Genomic DNA, 24,916 nt, shown 5'->3' with positions numbered 1-24,916 from the left:
CCAAACCGTAACATTTAACAAATTCTAAATTTAGGGTAGGGAAGTCTTAAAGTACACTTAAAAATAAACTTCTCAAACTAGAAAACATTAAAAAATTGATCAACACAAGAATTTCACTTCCTAATCACTAATTATCAAGAAAGCAGAGCAATGCCTATAAAGACATGAAATAGAGCTCATTCTGGTAAAGCCAGCGCCTGGGAGGGTTAGAGGCAGGTTGAGGTCAGCCTGGTTTAGGCACTGAGTGGAAGGTCATCTGGGCTACACAATGGGATCTTGTCTTACATCCCTCTCTGCAAAGGATTTGAAAAGTTCTAATAAGTTTTATATAGAGAGAAATTTGCACCCTGTTTTGGAAATGCATCCTCTTTTCAATAATATACACTAACTATTTAAAAAATGACACTAAAGCCTAAGCCACGAAGCCATGCTCAGTAGATTGCAAACAGATACACAGGCGACATGCTTCAAGGAACAGTTATGAAATAAAAAATCAACGTGTGCTTCATATGTTAAAAAACTCTGCTAATTCAATTTGGCATATATTTTTAAAGTAGAAACAATCATATGAGTGATGTATAGGATTGTACACTGCATAAAGTCATTAACTCATTCTTCATAGTAAAAATTGAGTAGCAAAATGAAAATAAAAAGTAATTCCCTTAATCTACTGGAAATTATTTTACTAAATATACATAACAAGCATTAGTGGTACAATGTTAGAGGCATTTTCTTTAAAATCGTCTACACAGGGGCTGGAGAGATGGCTCAGAGATTGAGAATACTGACTGCTCTTCCAGAGGTCCTGAGTTCAATACCCAGCACCTACATGGTGGCTCACAACCATCTGTGATGAGATCTGGTGCCTTCTGCTGGCCTGCAGGCGTACATACAGGCAGAATGCTATTTACATAATAAATGAATCTTTAAAAACATTAGTTAACAAGAATGACTATTCTTACTATTTCTCTTCATCATCATACTGACTTCCCAGCTAACACAGTAAGCTTGCAGAAGATGAAAACCATAAAAACCCAAGTTAGAAACAAAATTGTTATTATTTGCAGAAAATTTTGAAAAAAACTAAAACATATCCTGTTAGTTAGAATTCAGCAGTGTTGAACCAGAACTGCTAACAAAAGCCAACAAAACAGCCATAACATTTAAAGACATTTAAAATAAGAAATAATTGAGTAACAAATTTTAAAAAGGGAAAAACTTTCATGAAACAGTACATTTCATTACATTTCTTCTCTTCCTTGGCCGGCCTGCCTGCCTGCCTGCCTGCCTGCCTGCCTGCCTGCCTGCCTGCCTTCCTTCAACTCTTGTTTCGGGGACAGGGATTCCTGGGTGACAGGCTTAGACTTCTTATCTTCTTGCTACAGGCTTCTTGTGCACGCTTATTTCTGCAGTGCTGGGGGACTGAACGCCATGTTCTATACATGCCAGGCAAGCGCTCTACCAATGAGTGCTTTATAGAATTTAAGTAATTTTAAATATATGAAAAGATATCACCTTTATGTTTTAAATGACCGTGGCACTGGACAGATGCGGCTTTCATGTTTTACACAATTAGATCACCCGAACAAATGTCACCAAAACTGGGGCCTTTCCTAAATGTGAGCCATAGAACGTAATTCCTAACAAATTTCAATAGTGAGGAAATTCCATTTACCCTCTGAAGGCACTTGAAGGTTGCACATGCCCTGGGCTACGGGAACGTCTTTCGTGACACTGGTCATCTGAGGATTAACTAAGGCCTAGACTAGTTAATTTTTATTCCAAAGGCACAAGGAAGAGGTCCAAGCATTTCTTTTCAGACTGCCAGGAAATTCAGACAAAAAGGAGGAGGGCAGCAGTGTAGCCTCTTTCTTCTGTGTTAATTCCTGAATAAATACTTTAGCAGTTACCCTTCTTTTCTATAGACTCCTCTCAGAAAGGGCTGTGTCAGTTACTTCTCAGGGCACTGCATAGGAGATAAAAACTGATGTAGAGGAACTGGAGTGGCTTTAATAGGTTTGGTCCCCACAGACTCATGTGTTTGAATGCTCTGCCGACAGGGAGTAGCACTATGAGAAGTTGCTCAGAATAGGTGTGGTCTTGTTGGAGAAAGTGTGTCGCTGTGGGAGTGGGTTTTGAGGTTCTATGCTCAACTTCCACCAGTGTGGCAGACAATTCCCCTCCTGGCTGCCTTTGGATCAAGAATTCTCGGCTCCTCCAACACCATGTTGTCTGGATGCCGCCATGCTTCCCACCATTATGATGATAGACTAAACCTCTGAAACTGTAACCCAGTCCCAATTCCATGTTGTTCTTTATACAATTGCCTTAGTCACTGTGTCTCTTCACAGCATTGGGAACCCTAACTATGACAGGAACTATGGTTGTTTATCTATTAAATACAAATAAAAATAACAGTCTGCCATGCTCTTGTTTATGTGTATATTCAAAGTAATAACATATGTGTACTTTGATATAATGCAATACAATTAATTATTTTGTAATTGATCAGTGATGAAATATAATTTCAATCAAAATTCTATCATAGTTTCAAGGAATACAGACTAATATAAAGAGAAAATTTGCTATATGACAGAGGTGCCATTGCACAACTGGGAAAAGAACAACTATTCTGTATACAAGTGACTGGTTAGCCATATTAGAAAAAGAAACATTGAATTCTTTTTTTTTTTTTCTACTGAATTCTTATCACACACTGTTAGGCAGCTAGTTGGGTATTAGCAGGTTTGAAGTTTAAAAGGGACAAACTCCTCCCTCATAACCAGCAGCAGGATTCTTGATCACTGGTCAAAAAACATATCTTTAGCCCTGGTTGGATGGATACACATTTGGAATTTATGAGACTACTGTCTGGCTAAAGGCCTTCAACAACAACGACGACGACGACAAGGACAACAATAACAACACCACCACCACAAAGCTATCTTGCCATCCTTTTCCATAAGAGCTGATCCAACTGGCCTGTCAATCACCTAGACAATGAAACACCCTTCAGGAAAAGCTATTTGAAAGACTTTGAAATGGTATAAAGCCTACCTAAGTGTAGGTAGACACGACGGCCTCTTTGATCACTGTGAACTCTCATTGCTTGAGAATGTGCAGTGCTTATAAAGGTGTCTGTGGCCACTGCCCGCCTTACCCCTTGAAGGTATTCTACCATCTTCTACCCTATGCTGTGTCTCTGTCTCACTGGAATTCTTCCCACAGAGATCACAAGGACCAGGGACCAAAAGGAGTGCTGAGTAAGATCCCTGTAGCAACATGGAAGCCAAAGTGAGTTTCCAGGGTTTAGAGAGAGAAACTATCAAGAGCAGACTATAAAAAGTAAGGATAAAAAAAAGTAAGGATAAAATTTAGGAGTTTTTTTTATAACCTCTGATTTCCTAATAGAGTATGAGCCAGCCAATGTCCTAACTTAAATATATGGACAAATGTACATTACGCTCACAAACTCTGAGAAGAGTAAGGAGAAAAGCCACTGGCAGGTATCTTAACCTGTGCACTTAAGGAAAGACATTGGGAAATTTCAAGAATTCTTATAAATATCAAAAGACAGTCAAACAGAAAAACATGTAAAAAATAAGTTATTTTGTAAAAGAAATAACATAAAATAATGGACATGTGGTAGAGAAAGTTGCTAAACTAATGGAAAGAAGACCTAATGGACAGTACTCCACAGAAGACCTAATGGACAGTACTCCACAGAAGACCTAATGGACAGCACTCCACAGAAGACCTAATGGACAGTACTCCACAGAAGACCTAATGGACAGTACTCCACAGAAGACCTAATGGACAGTACTCCACAGAAGACCTAATGGACAGTACTCCACAGAAGACCTAATGGACAGTACTCCACAGAAGACCTAATGGACAGTACTCCACAGAAGACCTAATGGACAGTACTCCACAGAAGACCTAATGGACAGCACTCCACAGAAGACCTAATGGACAGCACTCCACAGAAGACCTAATGGACAGCACTCCACAGAAGACCTAATGGACAGCACTCCACAGAAGACCTAATGGACAGTACTCCACAGAAGACCTAATGGACAGTACTCCACAGAAGACCTAATGGACAGTACTCCACAGAAGACCTAATGGACAGTACTCCACAGAAGACCTAATGGACAGTACTCCACAGAAGACCTAATGGATAGTATTCCACAGAAGACCTAATGGACAGTATTCCACAGAAGACCTAATGGACAGCACTCCACAGAAGACCTAATGGACAGTATTCCACAGAAGACCTAATGGACAGTATTCCACAGAAGACCTAATGGACAGTATTCCACAGAAGACCTAATGGACAGTATTCCACAGAAGACCTAATGGACAGTACTCCACAGAAGACCTAATGGACAGTACTCCACAGAAGACCTAATGGACAGTACTCCACAGAAGACCTAATGGACAGCACTCCACAGAAGACCTAATGGACAGTATTCCACAGAAGACCTAATGGACAGTATTCCACAGAAGACCTAATGGACAGTATTCCACAGAAGACCTAATGGACAGTATTCCACAGAAGACCTAATGGACAGTATTCCACAGAAGACCTAATGGACAGTACTCCACAGAAGACCTAATGGACAGTACTCCACAGAAGACCTAATGGACAGTATTCCACAGAAGACCTAATGGACAGTATTCCACAGAAGACCGAGAAAAAAAGGCCGGCAGCCACATAACATTGTTCAAGATAAACCAATCACCATAGAAATGAAAATTCAAACCAGAATCAGGTAACATTTTACCTCTGTCAGAATGGTTATTATAAAAAAGACAAAGCAAGCAAGCATTGGTTAGGACACAAAGAAAATGTTTTTCTTCACTTGAAGCCATTATGGAAATCACATCATGATTTCCTTGTTATTAAAGCTACCTCTTCTCAACAATAGGGCCTTTTCAGGATACACTTAAAGAACTTTTAGCCCTAAAATGGACTAAAAATTACAAAAATTGTTCCTATAAGTCAAGATACCAGATATTTATGCTTATTATGTTAACTAAATTTGACTGTATAACAATACCAGTAAATGCAAGCTCATAAATCCCGGATTATCACTACTTATTGCTACAGGAAAGAGAAGTGCTGCCACAGTGCCAAACGCTGTTGCGCGACCCTGTGCCTGACGGACTGCAGTAAGTGGGAACTAAGAGTACACTCGTCTATCAACCTACACTTACCAGCTCCTTATCAGCATGAGCTTATTGTGTTTCTACTCCATTTCCTTACCGAAAAGACACATGCCCAGAGAAACAGATTCTACAATAATCAGTATTTTTCATATCAAATCATTAAATACAATGTATTCTGTGATCTGAACTACTGATCTCTCAACTGCGTAGGCCGCCATTAGTACCAACTTCTTGTTGTTGCTAATGAAATCCAAAGATCCTCCCAATATGTGATCAAATTTTCCTCCATGGCTTGAATATTATCTTCTCAATTGTGTTGTTATATAATCTTAGTTATGAACAAATTTTGTTGCTATGTCTAGTACCATTTAAATATTACATAAAGCTCTTAGGAAAATTTAGCTTTTTTCCCATGCCACTTTGAAAAAAATGATATTTAAAGAATAAGTAAAGCATGGAAAGGATTTTAAATCATAACCTGTGCTTATACCAGCAAATTATAATGAAAATATATAAGGAAGAGATATGTGTCAAAGATACATGACATTAGAAATTAGAAAATATAATTTAATACTACAATAAAATATCACTTAACCCTAAAATCTGTATTTAAATTTTTTATAGACATTAGAGTCTACTATCTTTTTGTATCTTTTTTAGTAACATTCCTTTTTTTTTTTTTTTTGGAGCTGGGGACCGAACCCAGGGCCTTGCGCTTCCTAGGTAAGCGCTCTACCACTGAGCTAAATCCCCAGCCCCGTAACATTCCTTTCTAAGTCAAGACTTTTAACTTTCTAAATGAACAAAAGATTTTTGCACTTTAAAGCCTCAAGAATTTGAGTTCTCTTACTAATGAAGAATGTCATACATCAAGATGATTATTTTAAAATGTAGGGGGTTGAGAGATGATGGCTCAGTGGTTACGAGCACACACTACTCTTGTAGAGGACCCATGCTCAGGTCCCAGCAACCATGGTAGGAAACTCTATATTGGGAACCCATGGAGTTACAACTTAACTGCTTACAACTGCAGTGCCAGCATACCCAATGCCTGTGGCCTCATCAGGCACATATATGTAGGTGCATATACTCCTACACATATACACATACACACATAGTTAAACATAAAATCAATCTTTAAAAAATTTTAAACTATCATTTTAGGTTAGCATGAAAATTTCATTTCAAATTTTTATAGAAAAATATATATTGTCATATATTCTAATTATAAAGGATGAAGCATGTACCAAATAGCTTTAAGGATCTGTTCATATGTGTTACCTTATTTAGCTCTTCTCTTTCCTGCTGCAAAGTTTTGATTTGTTTTTCAAAAGCTTTGATTTGCCTAAAAGCATCATCTAGTTCTCGTCTCACAGAATTAGCTTCTTCAAGTTGTTGTTCCAAATGATTCACTTCTTTAAAAAAACAGAAAACAAACAAAATCCCACTTTAATTCAGACACATAGTGTAAGCAAATGAAAAGCAGAATACTGATATTCATAACATGCAATAGCTGTATTTAAACCAGAAAAAGCAGTTAAACTTTATTTTTCTCATCTTTTAGATTAAAATATTACAAGTTCACTTCATTTGGGACAGTTATATAAGACAGATTTAGCATACTCTGAGTAAGTTGCCAAGGACTAAGCAATTGGAAAATTACTGCCAAATAAAAGGATTTTTTCTATAATAAAAGTTATTATAAAACAATTATTTCAAACAAACATATAAAATGAACCCATAATTTATTAAATTCAAGACATTCAACTTGGACATATTATATACAGTATTAAAATGGTCTACTCCAGTGGTTCTATACCTTCATAATGCTATGATTCTTTAATACAGTTCCTCATGCTGTGTGATCACAACCATAAAATTATTTTTGTTGCTACTTCATGACTATAATTTTGCTAGTTATAAATCAGAAAACAAATACTTTTAGAGACAGGGGTTTGCCAAAGGACTCACGACCCATAGGTTGAAAACCACCACAACAATAAAAGAACTTCTTGGGGAATCACCATCCCTGACCTCAAGTAGTATTCAGAGCAATGGTGATAAAAACTGCATGGTGTTGGTACAGAAACAGTCAGGCAGATCAATGGGATAGAATTGAAGACCCAGAAATGAACCCACACACCTATGGTTACTTTATCTTTGACAAAGGAGCTAAACCCATCTAGTGGAAAAAAGACAGCATTTTCAACAAATGATACTGGTTCAACTGGTGGTCAGCATGTAGAAGAATGCAAATCAATCCACGCTTATTTCCTTGTACAAAGCTCAAGTCCAAGTGGATCAAGGACCTCCCCATCAAACCAGATACACTGAAACTAATAGAAGAGAAAGTGGGTAAGAGCTTTGAACACATGGGCACAGGGGAAATTTTCCTGAACAAAACACCAATGGCTTATGCTCTAAGATCAAGAATTGACAAATGGGACCTCATAAAACTGCAAAGCTTCTGTAAGGCAAAGGACACTGTCAATAGGACAAAATGGCAAACAACAGATTGGGAAAGGATCTTTACCAATCCTCCATCCCATAGAGGGCTAATATCCAAAATATACAAAGAACTCAAGAAAACAAGACTCCAAAGAGCCAAATAACCCTATTAAAAATGGGGTACAGAGCTAAACAAAGAATTCTCAACTCAGGAATATCGAAAGGCTGAGAAGCGCCTAAAGAAATGTTCAACATCTTTAGTCATCATCAGGGAAATACAAATCAACCATGAGATTCTACCTCACTCCAGTCAGAGTGATTAAGATCAAAAACTTAGGTGACAGCAGAAACTGTGGAGAAAGAGGAACCCTCCTCCATTGTGGGTGGGACTGCAAACTGGTACAACCACTCTGGAAATCAGCCTGGAGATTCCTCAGAAAATTGGACATAGTAATACCTGAGGACCCAGTTATACCTCTCTTGGGCATATACCCAAAAGATGCCCCAACATATAACAAAGTCACGTGATCCACTATGTTCATAGCAGCCTTATTTATAATAGCCAGAAGCTGGAAAGAACCCAGATGCCCTTCAACAGAGGAATGGATACAGAAAATGTGATACATCTACACAATGGAGTACTACTCAGCTATCAAAAACAAGGACTTCATGAAATTCTTAGGCAAATGAATGGGACTAGAAAATATCCTGAGTGAGGTAACTCAGTCACAAAAGAACACACATGGTATGTACTCACTGATATGTGGATATTAGCCCAAAAGCTCAGATTACCCAAGATGCAATTTACAGACCTTCAAGAAAAAGAAAGACCAAAGTGTGAATGCTTCAGTCCTTCTTAGAAGGGGGAACAAAATACTCACAGGAGGAAATTCGGAGACAAAGTGTGGAGCAGAGACTGAAGAAAAGGCCATCCAGAGACTGCCACACATGGGGATCCATCCCACATGCATTCACCAAACCCAGTCACTATTGGGGATGCCAAGAGGTGCATGCTGTTAAGAGCCTAATATAGCCTCCTGAGAGGCTCTGCCAGAGCCTGACAAATACAGAGGCTTGCAGCCAACCAATGAACTGAGAATAGGGTCCCCAACAGCAGAGAATGGACTTAAGGAGCTGAGAGAATCTGCAACCCCATAGGAAGAATAACAGTATCAACCAACCAGACACCCTAGAGTGTTGGGCCCTACCTTGGTGTTTCCATCCCCACTCGCTGAGCCTTTTAGCCTGCTGTAGCAAGAAAGTGTTTACACCCTTGGGAGCTGCTCTTAGCCCCTGATTTGGGGCTGGGATTTTCCATGGTACCCTTCCTCCCCACTGAGCCTTCCTGCTTGTTGTTGTTAAGTTGTTTATGCCCCTGATTGGGCCGGAACTTTCACCACATAGACTTCCTGTTTTCCTGGTTGGGGATTTTCACCTGCCTTGTTGTTTTCCAAGGCTTTTGCCTTGGGTATATAAGGAGATCTGTAAAGCCTTGGTGGCACTCGCTGAAAACAGATGACCTGTGTATTTGATTTATTTCAATCCCGCAGATCTATGCCCGATAGATATTCACACACTGTCGGTGCAGGTGCCGACACTAGAGCTCCCAGGGACTAAATCACCAACCAAAGAGCATACATGACCCATGGCTCCAGCCGAATATGTAGCCCCTTGTTGTGGCATCAATGGAAAGAGAGGCCCTTGGTCCTGTGAATGCTTAATGCCCCATTGTAGGGGAATGCCAGGGTGGGGAGGTGGGAGGGAGTGAATAGGTGAGGAATGTGGTGGGGGGATAGGATAGGGGGTTTCCAGAGGGGAAATCAGGAAGGGGGATAATATTTATAATGTACATAAATTAAAATCCAATAAAAAAATGAAAGAAAAAAAGAAACCACCACACTAAGGCCTTCATCTCACTAAAACTGTTCCACACAACTACCTAACTGCTGACCAAATAAATAATCCAAATTATTAAATTACAGTTTAAGTCGGTGAGACACTGTAAAGAAAACATATTAATCATTAATTGAAGTAAGAGAATAATTTAAAACTTAATATCCATTAGGCTTTCCTGAGATAGAAAATTTTAAGTATAAACTGAAACTTGGTTCTTAAACTACAGTGAGGGGTAAAACTGGGTTTACAGTTGGAAAGGAGTGACAGGCATCTGTACAGAGTGGGTGGATGGTCTGAGCATTATTAACTCTCACAAGATGAAAAAAAAAAAGGAAAACTTATAAGCAGACATAGGGGTAGGGGTAAAGGAAGGACACTAAAGAGGCAAGGCTGGGTGTGGCACTGAACTGTCATCCCTGAACTTGGGGATCTGAGGCAGGAGGAGATTTAGTTCGAATTGAGTCTGGGCTGCATGGTAAGTTTCGGCCCTACCTGATACTCTGTGTGAAATACATTCATAGCTACACGAATAGACTCGCCCCTGACACACACCAAAAACCTAAGGAAAAGATGTAATAGAAAAGCAATGAGATTCTCTGTAAGTACTTGGAGATAAAACATGTATCTATAAATGTATTAAAGAATACAGTTGAATGGAGAACATAGAACTAATGTAACCGTTTAAGGAACAAAACATCACTACTGCATTAAAAGAAACTAGAAATAAGTGTTCATGGCTAAAGAGTGACCCCTGTGGTAGAAGGGAGGGAAACGGCCAAATGAAACTGATAACTTTACAACCACATCACAAAGCTCCAAAAAGGACAAGAACACTCAATACAAAGAGGATTGGTCTCTCCAAAGTGCAGAACTCAACAAAGGGAAAAGAAGTCATGTTCAAGCACATAATAAAAATTTACTTTGTGTACTGATAAATCTATTGATACATAACAAGTACAAGGCAAACCATGATTGATAAAATAAATGGATAAGGAGATACGTGCATATATGAAAAATGTAGAAGATCTAAATAAGTAAAAAATTATACTATGTTCATGGATTGGTAGAGTCAATATTATTAGGTTATCGATTATCAAGGCAGGTGTGATAGTGCAGAATTCAGAAGCCCGAGATAATAATGGTTAATCTTTCTTATAAAAATAAAGATATCAATTATCCTCATGTTGATTAGCGTAATTACACTTATAATTGGATACTCTGAGTGTACTGCCTAATAATCTCACTCCTGGGTATTAACTGACGAGAAATGAATACGTATATTCATTTCTAAATATATTGCCTAAATATAACTTTGTAGAGCAGTAGTTCTCAACTGTCCTACTGCTCTGACCCTTATGGGAACCAATAGTTTCTCAGGTTGTAGTGACCCCCAACCATAAAAATATTTTTGTTGTTACTTCATAACTGTAATTTTGCTACTGTTATGATCATGATGAACACATCTGTGTTTTCTGATGGAACTAGGCAAATCCTGTTGAAAGACCCCAGCTTAACAGCAGTAACGCCATTTTGCAAGGCTGTACTTAAGATGACTGGTTCAGGGAAAGGTTAGAACACTGAGTACACAGCGGCTGCCAAGCAGGATGTGTTTGGTTGAAGGCCTGGCAACAGGATGACTTCAGTTGAGCACCTGACAATGAAAAAAAAGCCCCGGAGAGGTCCCACACCCTGGTGGGGGGCCGAGTCAGCCGTTATGTTTCAGGAAGGTAGCTAGGAAACTTGCCCCCGGGCTAAACCCTTGCCATATTAGAATCCACCAATTATATCCCTGTAACCATGCATCTGCTTCGTATGCTTGCTTCTGCTCCCCAAAATCCTATAAAAAGCCCATCCTTGGTTCCGTGGGGCGCGCCAGTCCCCCGAGTGACTGAAGCGCCCGCAGGTGCCTGTGCCTGTGTATCCCGACAATAAACCAAATTCTCTTGCTGATTGCATCCTGTGGTGTCTCGGTCTGGTCTTTGGAGTTGGAGGGTCTCCATCCCGAGGGAAAGTTCTCCCTGAGAGCTTTTCACTGTGAAAGGGTCATCTGATGCCTGTGGTGGTTTGAATATGCTTGGCGCAGGGAATGGCACTATTAGGAGGTGTGGCCTTGCTGGAGTAGGTGAGGCCTTGTTGGAAGAAGTGTGTCACTGTTGAGGTTAACAATGAGACCCTCCTCCTAACCACATGAGAGCCAGTCGTTTCCTAGCTGCCTTATGAACAAATAGAAGAACTCTTAGCTCCTTCAGCACCATGGCTGCCTAGATGCTGCTATGCTCCCACTTGATGATAATAAACTGAACCACTGAACCAATTAAATGTTGTCCTTTTTAAGAGTTGCTATGGTCATGGTGTCTCTTCACAGCAATGAAACCCTAACTAAACAGAGGCTGGTACCGGGGACTGGGGTATGCTGTGATAGGCCTAACAATATTTTGGTTTGGAAGAATGCGGATTTGGGTACTTTGGATTTGGAAAGCCTTGGAATGCTTTAAGTGGGCTTAATGGGCCATCCTAGTAGGAATACGGAAGACATTGGTGCTGAGAGGGTAATTTGAACTGTGTAGGCCTGCTGGCCCAAGAGGTTTCATTTAATTGGAGAAGAATGATAGTTTGTGGCCTACAGACTGCTTTTGTGATATTTTGGTGAAGAAGATGATAGCTTTTTGCCATTGTTCAAAGAGTTTGCCTGAGGCTAAGGTAAAGAGATTTAGATTAGATTATCAAAGCAATTGCTTTGACAAAGGGAGTCTCAAAACAGTCTGATAAATTCTGTTGTGTGTGGTTATTAAAGTTACTCTTATGAAGAGCATTTTAATGAAAAGGAACAAGCTGAGAAAGGGAAAATATAAAATGTATGATTCAAGTAATAAAGGGGCATCGGGAAGTGAAACGGAGCTGAATGCTATGTTCATGGAGAAAAACAGATTAGGGGAGTGGTGACTTTACATAAGATTCTACCCAGCTAAATTTAAGCTCAGGCATGGCAGCACACACCTTTAGTCCCAGGAGACAAAGTCAAGCAGATCTCTGAATTCAAGGCCATCCTGGGACAGAGCAGGTTCTAGGTGCTTTTTTAAGAAAAGCTTAAGCACAGGCATGGTGGTACAGGCCTTTCGTCCCAGCACTCAGGAGACATGGTGGTACAGGCCTTTCATCCCAGCACTCAGGAGACATGGTGGTACAGGCCTTTCATCCCAGCATTTAGGAGACATGGTGGTACAGGCCTTTCATCCCAGCACTCAGGAGACATGGTGGTACAGGCCTTTCATCCCAGCACTCAGGAGACATGGTGGTACAGGCCTTTCATCCAAGCATTCAGGACACAGAGCCATGCAGATTTCCTTCAAGGTCAGTCTACAGAGCAAGTTCTAGGACTGCCAAGTGAGGCAGTGAGGAAGTTAGAAAACAGAAATCTGGTAACAGACTAACATGGGCCATGTTCCAGCCCTGGCAAACAGCAGAACTTGGCAGCTTTGGCCATGTGGCGGTGGCTTTACAGTCAAGAGGGGAAGGGATGACTGGAACAATTGGTACTGGTTGGCTGGAGCTAAGAAATTAGTTGTGATTAAGAAGAGACCAGCATCGGGGCTGGGGATTTAGCTCAGTGGTAGAGCGCTTACCTAGGAAGCGCAAGGCCCTGGGTTCGGTCCCCAGCTCCGAAAAAAAGAACCCCCCCCCCCCAAAAAAAAAAGAAGAAGAGACCAGCATCACTGAGGTGAAATCTGGGAAGTGTTTTCTGAGAGCACAAAGAGGCTGTGTTCAGAGATAGCCAAGGCTGTACCTCGTGCTGCAGCTGGACTTGGTAATGTGTAAGTCACTCAGGTGGTACTGGTTTTGAAGGCATTAAAGGGTCATGGAGAGCAGCTGAGGCTGGATTCTGGGAGAGGCCATGGAAGGACATTGGTGAAGGTGCAGCCTCAGTTACAGTTGATGGCCCGGAATTGAAGGGGTCATGCAAAGGAGTTGAAATTTGGCACCATAAAGGGAGCCTATGAGAGGCTATTGGTGAAGCCTAGTTGCAGCAAATAGAAACAAGAACCTAACCAGAAACTGCATGTTTGTACTCATAACTGCATTATTGCCCATAGCAAAGGATGACAGCAAATCACATGTCCAATGACAGATGAAGACAAGAGCAAAATCTGTTATGTGACTATAATGGAACATTACTCAGCTTTTAGAAAGAAGCCATTTCTGACATACCCTTCAACACGGATGACCCTTGAGAACATTGTACTAAGTTAAAGAAGCCAAACACAGAACACTGAAGACTGTGTACTTCTACAGTATGAAGCTTCTGGAAACATCGTGTTATGGAAGGAGAAGGCTGAGGCTTCAAGAAACAGAAAAGGGGTTATTGTTTCATCCTGGTTCTGTTCTGAGATGATGTTAAGACGGTGATGACAGTGGACAGAGACAGTGACTAATGCTACTCAGTGAACCACTAAACATTGTTCAAACGGTAAATTCAATAGATGTATTTTATCATACCTTTAAAAAACATGACAAGAAAGAGGGAGGGAGGGAGGGAGGGAAGGCAGACAGGTATTGGAGAAGCGGAATGAGAGTACAGAAGTGAGAAAATGAGCACCATATATCCAACATAACAAACTCTGCAGGGTAAGAACACGACCAAAGCAAGAGACTGACCCTTTCTCTAACTGCATTTTTACTGATTTTACTAATTTCATTCTACCATTGGGAAATGGTTTTTAAAATTCAAGTCAAGAGTAGCCTGACAAGTGTTAAGTTCATGAAGGCAGTGGGAGAAAAGGACATGGAGGAACCTGGCAAGAGCTGGCAGTAACAACTATCCCAAGACAGGGCAGCCCTCTCTGCACTACACAGAGAGTGGAGGTTTGCTAGGCTTGCCTGTGCCAACACAATAAAGACAGAATCTTAGGAAATGGACAGAGGTGGTTTCGAAGATCATTAATTCATCAACAAATATTGATTTGGGTTTTTAAATGAGCCAAGTGTAATCCTATAGGTACTTGGAACATACAAGCGAATAAAATTAAAAACATGAATGGATTTAAAGCTCCTGTTTTTAAAGAGCTTGTGCTCTTGTGGTGAAGTAAGGAAAGACAGTGTCAGCCACAAACATGTTAATAATGAAACATGCTATGGATGAGCGGGGGTTACAAAATATGTTTCAAGCAAATGAGCAACCATTCACAGACAGGCAGGAGGGTGAAGATGACGGACAGGTAGACAAGGAAAAGCAGAGAAGTGAAATGCAAGGTGGACTCGGGTGGATGAAGGGTAACATTGATGGGATCTGAGACTCAGTTGATATGGGCGAGATCGACATAATGGGACCAGTTTACTAGAAATGAAGCTGAAGAGACCAACACATGCACGGCAAGGAAGGACTTCCAATCAGCATTGAGAAAGTCTTACTTTATCCTGGAGACAAGAGCAGTTCTCCAAAAGTGCGGCAGCATGCGTATCAAAGCTATTATGTATGTGATAGCCCCAACATAAAAAAGCTGACTCTGGGACTTCTACTTTTGAAGAAAGATAATTGATATATTTCCCACTAAGAACAAATAAAAATCCTAGACCTTATATTTAAAAGTGAGTACATGGTCGATGAATAAATAAGGCAGAGACGATGGGATGTGGTAAGATGAGCTGGGGCCCAGGGACCTGTGCAATGAAGGCAGTGAGTGAGCTCCCAGGCTGTCTTTTCATGTATCCTGGAACTGACAGCCCAGAGAAGCTAACAAGTATAAGGAAACACAACCCCCAGCCCCAAACCATGCTCTTCCTAGCCAAAGGAACAAGAAAGGGCTGTTTGCTACTCTACTAGCGAGTGGAGAGAAGACAGCACTCTTAGGCAGCATAAGAGAGAGGGGCCTATGGACGAAATGCAAGGCTACTTTCAAATGTTTCAGTGAGAACAGAAGCTGGATTTAAAATGAAGAATAACGTTTAAAACCACAAGCGTCTGGAGCACTAAGGAAAATTAGTTAGAAGATGTGCAGCCTGGTATGAGATAAAAGACAAACGGGCTTGAAGAAGCAAGCCAACAATGGCAGGGCAGCTACCTAATCTCCAGGAGACCTTTTTCCTTTGAGAAAAACATGCAAAACACTATTAATTATTATATATTCTTGCTTTTAATATATTATATCTAACACAACTTATAATAGACTAAATAATAAGAAAGAGTGGTATTTAAAGTGTCCGGCCCATTTCAGGAGAGACCCCAGACCACCCATCCCATAGACAAAAAACTAACCAAGAACATTCCAGCTACTATTCAGTGGCTTCGTGAACAAAGAAAGTTTGCTATAATGAACAGTTAGCAAGACACCTGCAAGGTCTTAATAACTTAATAGCTAGCAATGAGTCAACGTGGATAACCAAGCCAGAAGAAGAGACGGATAGAGGCAGGTTTCAGCTATGTATGGGGGCGGGCATGAACAGAAGATGATCATCTCCCTGGTTGGTTCAGGGAAGACATAAACAGAGAATGCAGGCCTTCCATTGGTTTAACCTTTGATGGTCCCAGGCAATTAACCAATCCCAAAAGAGGTTATATCAGTCTCTGTCCAGTTTTTGACACTGCCTTATAAAAAACCCTGAGCAAAGGAAATTCAACAGCTTTTTCCATCCTTTGATACTTTTCTCAACTCTTGGAAACTGATCTCACTTCCCCTCATTTTCTCACTTTTCTGGATAATGCTTACTAAAGATTGTCTCCACAGTGTCTACGCTCAAGAAGGGCATAATCTCCCTTTAAGTTCCACTGGTGTAAAACGACAAACTTTGGGGCCACTGCCCCAGGTTGGTCTTTGATGACCCTAAGTGTCTGATATCATGGGTCTTTGTATCATGTTAAGTGAGCCAGGAAAAGGCCTGCCATTCTCCAAAATCCTGTATCACTAACAAAAAAACAAAACAAAACAAAACAAAAAAACAAAAAACAAAAACTCTTAGAAAACTATTTGACTTAAACATCACAAAAATCCACATGACATGGTGGTGCACATGTTTAATCCCAGCACTCAACAGGCAAGTAGAGCTTGGAAACCTCTGTAGTGCCTTGCTGACCCCTGTCAACCATGGGAGCTGAACCTGAATTTTCAACCTGAGGCTATAATGAGAAGCCAAATCCTCTCATTAAAGAGAAGAGTGATATTTTAAAAGCAGACAGACAAATGACAACAACCCACCAGAAACTGGAAAGGATAAAGAGAGTCCCAGAGTGTCAGTGAAGAACCAGTTAGAAATTGACTGCTGCTCCACAAAGCAGTGACGAAATATGGGTGGGCCTATGGACACCACAATGACCAGCATTCACGTCATCCTCAGGGTGCAGTAATGCCACTCAGATCTTGGCAGCAATCAATAGTTGTCTGGTTACATTTAAAGTCTGCTCAACAGGAGGAGATCATGCCTGTCTTAACTATGAGTGACACAAATAGACAAAAAACCAACAAAACAATAGAAAAACCTCAAAAACATTCTCCACCAACAGGATCTAATCAATATTTACAAATCAAATAATCTAGAGAAGCAGGAATACACATTCATCGAAGTGACCAGGGAATATAGGTTAATATAGGCATAAAACAAACCTCACCTCTAATAGAATGAAAATCATAAGGGGGTATTACAAAACTGATTAGAGAAATATAGGCATTAATTCTTCAAATACTCAAAAAACACTTCTTAATTCATGTCAAAGTAAAAATATAAATCATTTGAGCAAAAATGAAAATACAACATACTGAAATTTTACAGGGCACAATAAAATCAGTGCTGAAAGAGAAATTTATAGCCCTCAAGTCCTGATTTGATACTTGTTGTTTGCATGTGTCTGTATGTCTTCTTTTGCTGAAGCAGCCCTCCTCTTTAACCCTCCTGTCTAGCTCCCACTCAAATACAGTTTTCTAGGTAAATCCTATCACTACAGCAGGTCCATCAGCCATCTCTGTTCTCTTGGCAGGCGTGCCTTCTATGCCTTCTCTATGTGTCGCCTTCAGCTACTTTCCCCAAAGCCCCTCTTCTGTAAGGCAATGGTGACTTACATGCTCATTTTCAAGGTCAATTCTGAAATGAACTCATTTTTATTTGCTGTTTCTCAGTGTCACATAACTCATAACCCGTAACATCAACAAGACTCAGCAGACAGTGATGTGAAGTGCAACCACTTGAAAATCTACTAAATTAACGATGGCCCTGGACAGTTACCTGCTACTTGTTTTCTTAGTTTTTCAATCTCTTCTTTCAGACTTTTAATTTCTAAATCTTTGCTTGCCGTTAGTGGACCATCAACAGTTGAATACTGCAGGGCTTGAACAGTCTGTGTTGACTCTGAAAAAAAAACCAAAAAAACAAAAAACAAGAATTAAAGAATGAAAATCAGAGACTTGATTTAACTGGTAAGTGGTATCTGTCTAAAAAACTATCCATTTTGTTTAGACTTTCCAATTTTGTGGAGTACAGGCTTTTGAAGTAAGGTCTAATGATTCTTTAAATTTCCTCACTGTCTGTTGTTATGCCTCCCTTTTACTTCTGATTTTGTTTATTTGGACACTGTCTCTGACTTTTAGTTAATTTGGCTAAGGGTTTGTCTATCTTGTGGATTTCCTCAAAGAACTAGCTCTTGAATTTGTTGATTCTTTGTGTTATTTTCTTTGTTTCTAATTGACTGATTTCAGTCCTGATTTTGATTATTTCCTGCCGTCTACTCATCTTGGGTATATTTTCTTCTTCTTTTTTTTTCTTCTTCTAGAGCTTTCAGATATATTTTTAAATTGCTGATATGTGAATTCTAATTTCTTTATAGAGGCACACTTAGTACTATGAACTTTCCTCTTAGCGCTGCCTTCATTGTGTCCCCAAAGTTTTCAATTGTAATGAAATGGGACAGGAATGGTTCTTGTTCCTTTTTTAAAAATAAAAATATACTAAATACTTTTGAAATATAAAACTAAGAACTTAAAAATATCTTCTTTGTACAACCACTATGGCACTGTGAAAGCAAAGACTAAGTATAATGAACCACAGAGGCATTCTGAGAGGAAGGGCTATCTCAGTGGTCTAACCTAGAGCTTTGTCCAGGTTGAAGCCTGACCTAAATTAAGGAACATTTTTAACATGTGTTTGTTTCTTTGGAGGATGTTATACACATGGGCACACATGCCATGACACATATGTAGAGGACAGAGGACAGTCTACAACAGTAAGTTCTCCCTCCTACTGTATGAACTCTGAGGATTACACTTGAGTCCTCAGGCCTGGCAACAGGTGCCCTTTCCCACTAGGCCATCTTGCTAGCCCCTAAAACTGAGGACAACTATGCTGGAAAAAAAACAAAAAACAAATACAAAATCCAAAGCTTCTGGACAATGTGGGATAGGGATTAGTACACTATTGAGAGAAGACACTCTTGTCCTACTAGTATATCTACTGTAATTGCATCAAATTAGGAAAAGACTCCTCGCCAAGATACTTATGCGAGTAGGAAGTGGTAAGGAAACAGGCTGAAGAGTTGAACAAGTCTCCCACAGTTACAAGTAAAGGAGAGACAGACCCGACCAGGCTCTACCTAGTCCTCCCTTCATTCCCACATTAGAGGTGGACTAACTTTAACAAAAATTGCAGTCCAGCCTCATTCAGGCTCAATTGCTGATTGGATAATGAACAGAAAAACATTTTCTGGGACAAAAATAATATTAACTCAACTGTCTCTTTTTTTCACTCATATTGGTCATGTAGTATAAGTCATGAGGAAGAAAGAGAAAACAGAGGCAGCTGCAAGCTCCTCACATTTGAGGCAGACACAGAGATCAATGCACACTCTAAATGAGGAACACAATACACACAAGAGAGGAACAGAGAAACAAGGACACCCTTACACACAGACAGCTTCGGCCTCAGAGGGAAGGGAAGTAGAGACGGAAGGAGCCATAGAAGAATCACTGAGGAGAGTGAGAAAGGAGGGGAGAACAGCCCAGTGTGACTGATGGGGCCCTTCAAGGGGGTGAGAACTGAGGGAAAGACCAAAATCACTGTAAACAAGAAAGTGAAAAGGAATCATAGAGTGTCCTTTAAAATCATCCCAGAGTTGAAGGAAACAATGCGCAAGGCCTGATCACATATGATAATAAAAGTCACCAAAGTGTTATGTCGGGATGAGAAAGGCCCTTTCTTCTCTGACAGTTCTGTTCTCCTGTCCCCAAAGGTATTCCTTCCATACGTTTACATGAACATATCCATACCTGTAGAAATCATGTCACTGTGTTTACCACTTTGTGATTTTTACATAAGTGGCATTATACTCTGTTCTGCATCATTTCTACAACTTTACTTTTTACAATTTACAAGAAGACCCATTCTGAAAATAAAACGATCCTTTGTAATGCAGCTGAGTACACTGTAAGTTCAATTTAAATAAAGAGAACATTAGAATATTTACCTTGAAGTTTTCTAGTAAGTTCAAGCTTTTCCTGTTCTAGCCGTTTAATTCTTCTTTCATAAGCTTCAGTTGCTAAGTTATTATCTAGAGTCCTCTGGACATTGACGTCAAGATCCAGTGAGGTGGGACCTGCTGTGACTCTTAAACAGCTCCGATCAGAAAGAACACTGAATTAAAAAAAAAAAAGGAGGTTCGTATTGCAACAAGGTTTGAAGAATTTTAAACTTCTTTATACAAGACATAGATTTGAATATTTACAGTAAAACATCTTGAATCGCACAGAACAACTATAAAATTTTTCTGCAAAATTACAATAAATTATTTGTACAAATATTTTTAAATAAAAACTTGTATCACCAAATTATCTTTAAGTTTAAAGCTCCATATGTTATAAAATGAAGTTTACTAAAAAGTTATTAATTTAAAACAATCTGACAAGTTTACTGAAACAGTAGTCAAAACCATTAGCATGTGTTCATCAATAGAATTTGAAATTCCAAACTTTAAGATGAAGAGATCAAGGGGATACAAATTGGCAAAGAAGAATTAAAGGTATCACTATTTGCAGATGATATGACAGTATACATAAGTGACCCCAAAAATTCTACCAGAGAACTTCTCCAGCTGATAAACAACTTCAGCAAAGTGGCTGGATATAAAATTAACTCAAATAAATCAGTATCCTTCCTTATACAAATGATAAACAGTCTGAGAAAGAAATTAGGGAAACAATTCCCTTCACAATAGCCACAGATAATATAAAATATCCTGGGGTAACTCTAACCGAACAAGTGAAAGACCTTTATGATAAGAACTTCAAGTCTCTCAAGAAAGAAATTGAAGATCTCAGAAAATGGAGAGGTCTCCCATGCTCATGGATTGGCAGGATTAGCATAGTAAAAATGGCTATCCTATGAAAGGCAATCTACAGATCCGATCCAATGCATTCCCCATCGAAATCCCAACACACTTCTTCAAAGACATGGAAAGAGCAATTCTCAAATTCATCTGGAAAGGCAAAAAAAACCAGAATAGTGAAAACAATTCTTTTTTTTTTTTTTTTTTTTTTTTTCTGGAGCTGGGGACCGAACCCAGTGAAAACAATTCTTAACAATAAAAGAATGGCTGGGGGAAATCACTATCCCTTACCTCAGAGCCAACAGTGATAAAAGTTGCATGGTATTGGTACAGAGACAGACAGGTTGGTTGATTAATGGAATAGAATTGAAGACCCAGAAATAAAACCATACATGTACGCACACTTGATCTTTGATAAAGAAACCAAAAATATACAATGGAAAAAAGAAAGTATCTTCAATAAAGGATGCTGGTCTAACTGGTGTCTGTATGTAGAAAAATGAAAATAGATCCATATTTGTCACCATGCACAAAGCTCAAGTCCAAGTGGATCAAGGACTTCAACATAAAACCAGACACACCGAATCTAATAAAAGAGAAAGTGGGAAAGAAACTTGAATTCATTGGCACAGGCAGAAATTTCCTAAACAGAACTCTAATGAATCACGCTCAAAGATCAAGAATTGATAAATAGGACCTCATGAAACTGGAAAGCTTCTATAAGGCAAAGGACATAGTCAATAAGATGAATCTACAACCTACAGGTTGGGGAAAAAAATCTTCACTAACCCCACATCCAATAGAGGGCTAATATCCCAAATATATAAAGAACTCAAGAAGCTTATTGCCAAAAAAACTAAACAACCCAATCAAAAAATGGGGTTTAGAACTAAACGGAGAATTCACAGGAGAGGAATCTCAAATAGCTGAGAAGCACCTAAAGAAATGTTCAAAGTCCTTAGTGATCAGAGAAATACAAATCAAAACAACCCTGAGACTCCACCTCACACCAGTCAGAAGGGCTAAGAACAAAACCTCAGGTGACTACACATGTTGGCAAGGATGTGGAGAAAGAGGAACACTCCTCCATTGCTGGTGGGATTGCACACTGATACAACCACTCTGGAAATCAATTTGGAGGTTCCTCAGAAAATTGGAAATAGACCTACCTAAAGACCCAGAAAGACCACTCTTGGGAATATACCTAAAAGATGCCCCACCATGCCACAGGGGCACATGTTCCAATATGTTCATAGTAGCCTTATTTTTTTTTTGATAGCCAGAAGCTGGAAACACTCAGATGTCCCAGGACAGAAGAATGGATACAGAAAATGTGGTTCATTTACACAATGGAGTACTACTCAGCTATAAGAACGAGGCCTTCCTGAGTTTTGTAGGCAAATGGATGGAACTAGAAAATGTCATCTGAGTGAGATAACTCAGACCTAAAAGGAATGCATGGTATCTACTCACTAGAAAGAAAGGAAGGAAGGAAGGAGGGAAGGAAGGGAGGGAGGGAGGGAGGGAGGGAGGGAGGAAGGGAGGACGAATGAACAGAACATAACACCCAAGGTACAGAACCCACAGAACTCAAAAAGGTCAACAAGCTGAAGGACCCAAGTGAGGACACCTCAGTTCCACTTGGGAGGGAGAAGAAAGCAACCACAAGAGGGGAGGGAGGGAGGGTCAGGGGAGGGAAAGGGGATGGGGTGGGGGGAAGAGGAGAACATGATGTAGCATTAGGTGAGGGAAAAGGACTGAAGCTGTGAGGGTCAGCAGAGAGAATGGAAACAGGAAGCCTCAGGAGGAAGGAGACTGGGAGGACCCTTTAGAAGGTACCAGAGACCATTTTCAAGCTTCAATTAACTTTTAAATTACCCAAATTATATTGGCTTTTGAAACTTACCAGCTACTAGTATATGTAAACCCAACAAATGGTAGATGATGGCCAGAAAATGCAGTATGTGTTGGTGGGGGCATTGTTTCCTATGAGAAAATAAAAAGAATACCGATCTAGTAAGAAACCTATAGTTATGACCTATAAGGATGAACTATTAATTTTAACTGCCATGAGGATAAAACAACTATTGAATTTAGACACAGTGATAAGTTTGGTAAATATGTACAGTGATACAAAATGCAGACTCTGAGCACTGGCACTACAAAACTCTAAAAAACAATCTAAGAGCTAAAAGCCTAATTAAGAATAAAATTATAGACATTATCTGTGTATTTTATATCTAAAAATTTGTCTAGATTTTTTTTTTTTTTTGGGAGGACTCACTACATAGCCCAGATCTTCTTATGTCTGCCTCTCCGGTGCTAAAATTATAAGCATGCTTCATGATACACAGTTTAGAAGCTAACTTTGGAAACCGGTATTGTAGAACTTCTGTGGCCCCTGAAGATGTGTCTAGAGGATGAGCACTGTCCTGTGCTCCTCAAGCAGAGACTAAGCGTGGGGTGCTCCTCTTTTCTCACCCTGAAAGCAAATATCCTTAGCACACTCTATAAACACTGTGTGCTTTCATGAGAGGATCTCTGTGTAAAACAGCTCCCAGAAGTGCTGCCGATAACTGCATTTGTTTTAAAATTTCAAGACAGGATCTTGCTATATACAGCCCAAGGTAGCCTTGAATTCATGATCCTTTCCCTCCATACATATTGATAGTACTATTGGTGTGTGAAACCACTAGGTGCCACCCAGTGAAGCAAAGTAAAAAGGTAATCATGTGCCTTCACAGAGAAAACACGTGTTAGAAAAACTCTGTTTAGGAGTTATTATAATACTGGTAGTCATGAGTTTAGTGGTAAGGAATCAAAGGTATATATTACTATATAAAGTGTCTTTAAATAGAAGTACATATAAAAAGGTTTTGTATTCAGTTGTTGAGAATGTAATCAGAAGCTAACTTTCTGTTTCTTTTGAAATTTTTGAGATAATGATTACATTTCTTCCTTTCCTTGGCTCCTGAAATCCCTCCCATTTCCTCTCCACACGCCCCTTCAAATTATTAACCTTGTATTTCCACACAGCAAAGGTCAATGCCAACTAACTTGGTGTTCACCTTAATTTTATCAAATACTACTGTGAATAATTAAAATCAACTGTATACTCACTTAACTTGGAATGACAGACTTTCTGTCAAAAATGACTAAGATTTTTAAAAATGGCGAGGAATGCCCATCTAATTACTCCTTGTGATGTTGAACAGTTTAACAGCTTTCTAGTAATCGTGAACACAGTACTTAACAGGAAAAGGTGATATAAAGTAGTAGAAAGTTAAATATTAAACTCAAATCAGGATATAAATTTTAACAGCTTAAAATAAGGCTGGAAAAATTCCAAAATGTTAGTTCTTATACCCTTAAATGTTATTGTGTGACCCAGTGACTGTGTGACGCACCCCACAGGTATGTGACTGTTTGCCTCAGGCCACCTGCTCAGCCATTTGCCTTAGGCAGAGACATATGTTCAGGAACGGAAGGCTAGGAACTGACCTTCCATATCCATTCCTCCCTACCAAGCTGCTGCTTTAGTGGCAACAGTGTGGGAGTTGGGTTAGAGCTTTCCCAATCACTCCCCCATCTAGCAGCAAGGTGTCAGGTTTTTGCTCCATGTCCTGAGTATGAACAAGCACGTGATGGGGTGAGAGGTAGGGAGTAAGGTGTGTATGGTTTCAAAAAGGCCAGTAGTTTTTCATGAATAAATGCCTCTTTATTTCCTTGTATTTATTTCAAGTTCTAAAATGTTTTTGCTCATTTGCTTCCAGTTATCATGGCTGGCTTTAGGGGAATGTTTGTCATCTCCTTCACTTTGAAACCATGAAACATACTTTAAAATATCCAATCTTGCCTTCTTAGGAAACCTGCTGCTGATACAATTATCTAAAGAACAGATCTTGAATTTTGCTTTTGGTCATGGGCGACTGTGGTGAATTCATTTAAGTCTCTTAATTTTTTGATATATGACAGAATAAAGCACCAGAAGTCATAAATACTATGTGGCTGATAAAATAGTCCTGGCATCAGACTAATAAATAAAAATGTTATAGTCATACTTAAAAGAACCAGGAGGACAGGACATCTTCAGAATGTCATACT

At 39.6% G+C, this 24,916-nt stretch overlaps 1 protein-coding gene across 21 annotated transcripts in view; it reads right to left on the bottom strand.

The window, feature by feature from the left end:
* Nucleotides 1-24,916, bottom strand: part of Cdc42bpa (CDC42 binding protein kinase alpha) — a 220,323-nt gene that overhangs the window by 78,997 nt on the left and 116,410 nt on the right. For all 21 annotated transcript variants that reach the window (XM_039090235.2, XM_039090251.2, XM_039090262.2 and 18 more), the window contains 4 exons: nt 22,719-22,798; nt 19,955-20,121; nt 17,725-17,847; nt 6,454-6,587 (listed from right to left, as the gene is read on the bottom strand). In XM_039090235.2, coding sequence (XP_038946163.1) covers nt 6,454-6,587; nt 17,725-17,847; nt 19,955-20,121; nt 22,719-22,798 — 504 coding nt within the window. The remainder of the gene's footprint in view (nt 1-6,453; nt 6,588-17,724; nt 17,848-19,954; nt 20,122-22,718; nt 22,799-24,916) is intronic.

The sequence above is a fragment of the Rattus norvegicus genome, chromosome 13 (genome assembly GCF_036323735.1).
Source record: "Rattus norvegicus strain BN/NHsdMcwi chromosome 13, GRCr8, whole genome shotgun sequence".
NCBI classification, from domain to species: Eukaryota; Metazoa; Chordata; class Mammalia; order Rodentia; family Muridae; genus Rattus; species Rattus norvegicus.
Note: the sequence above shows the minus strand (reverse complement) of the source record. Positions and strands in the feature narration are given on the sequence as shown.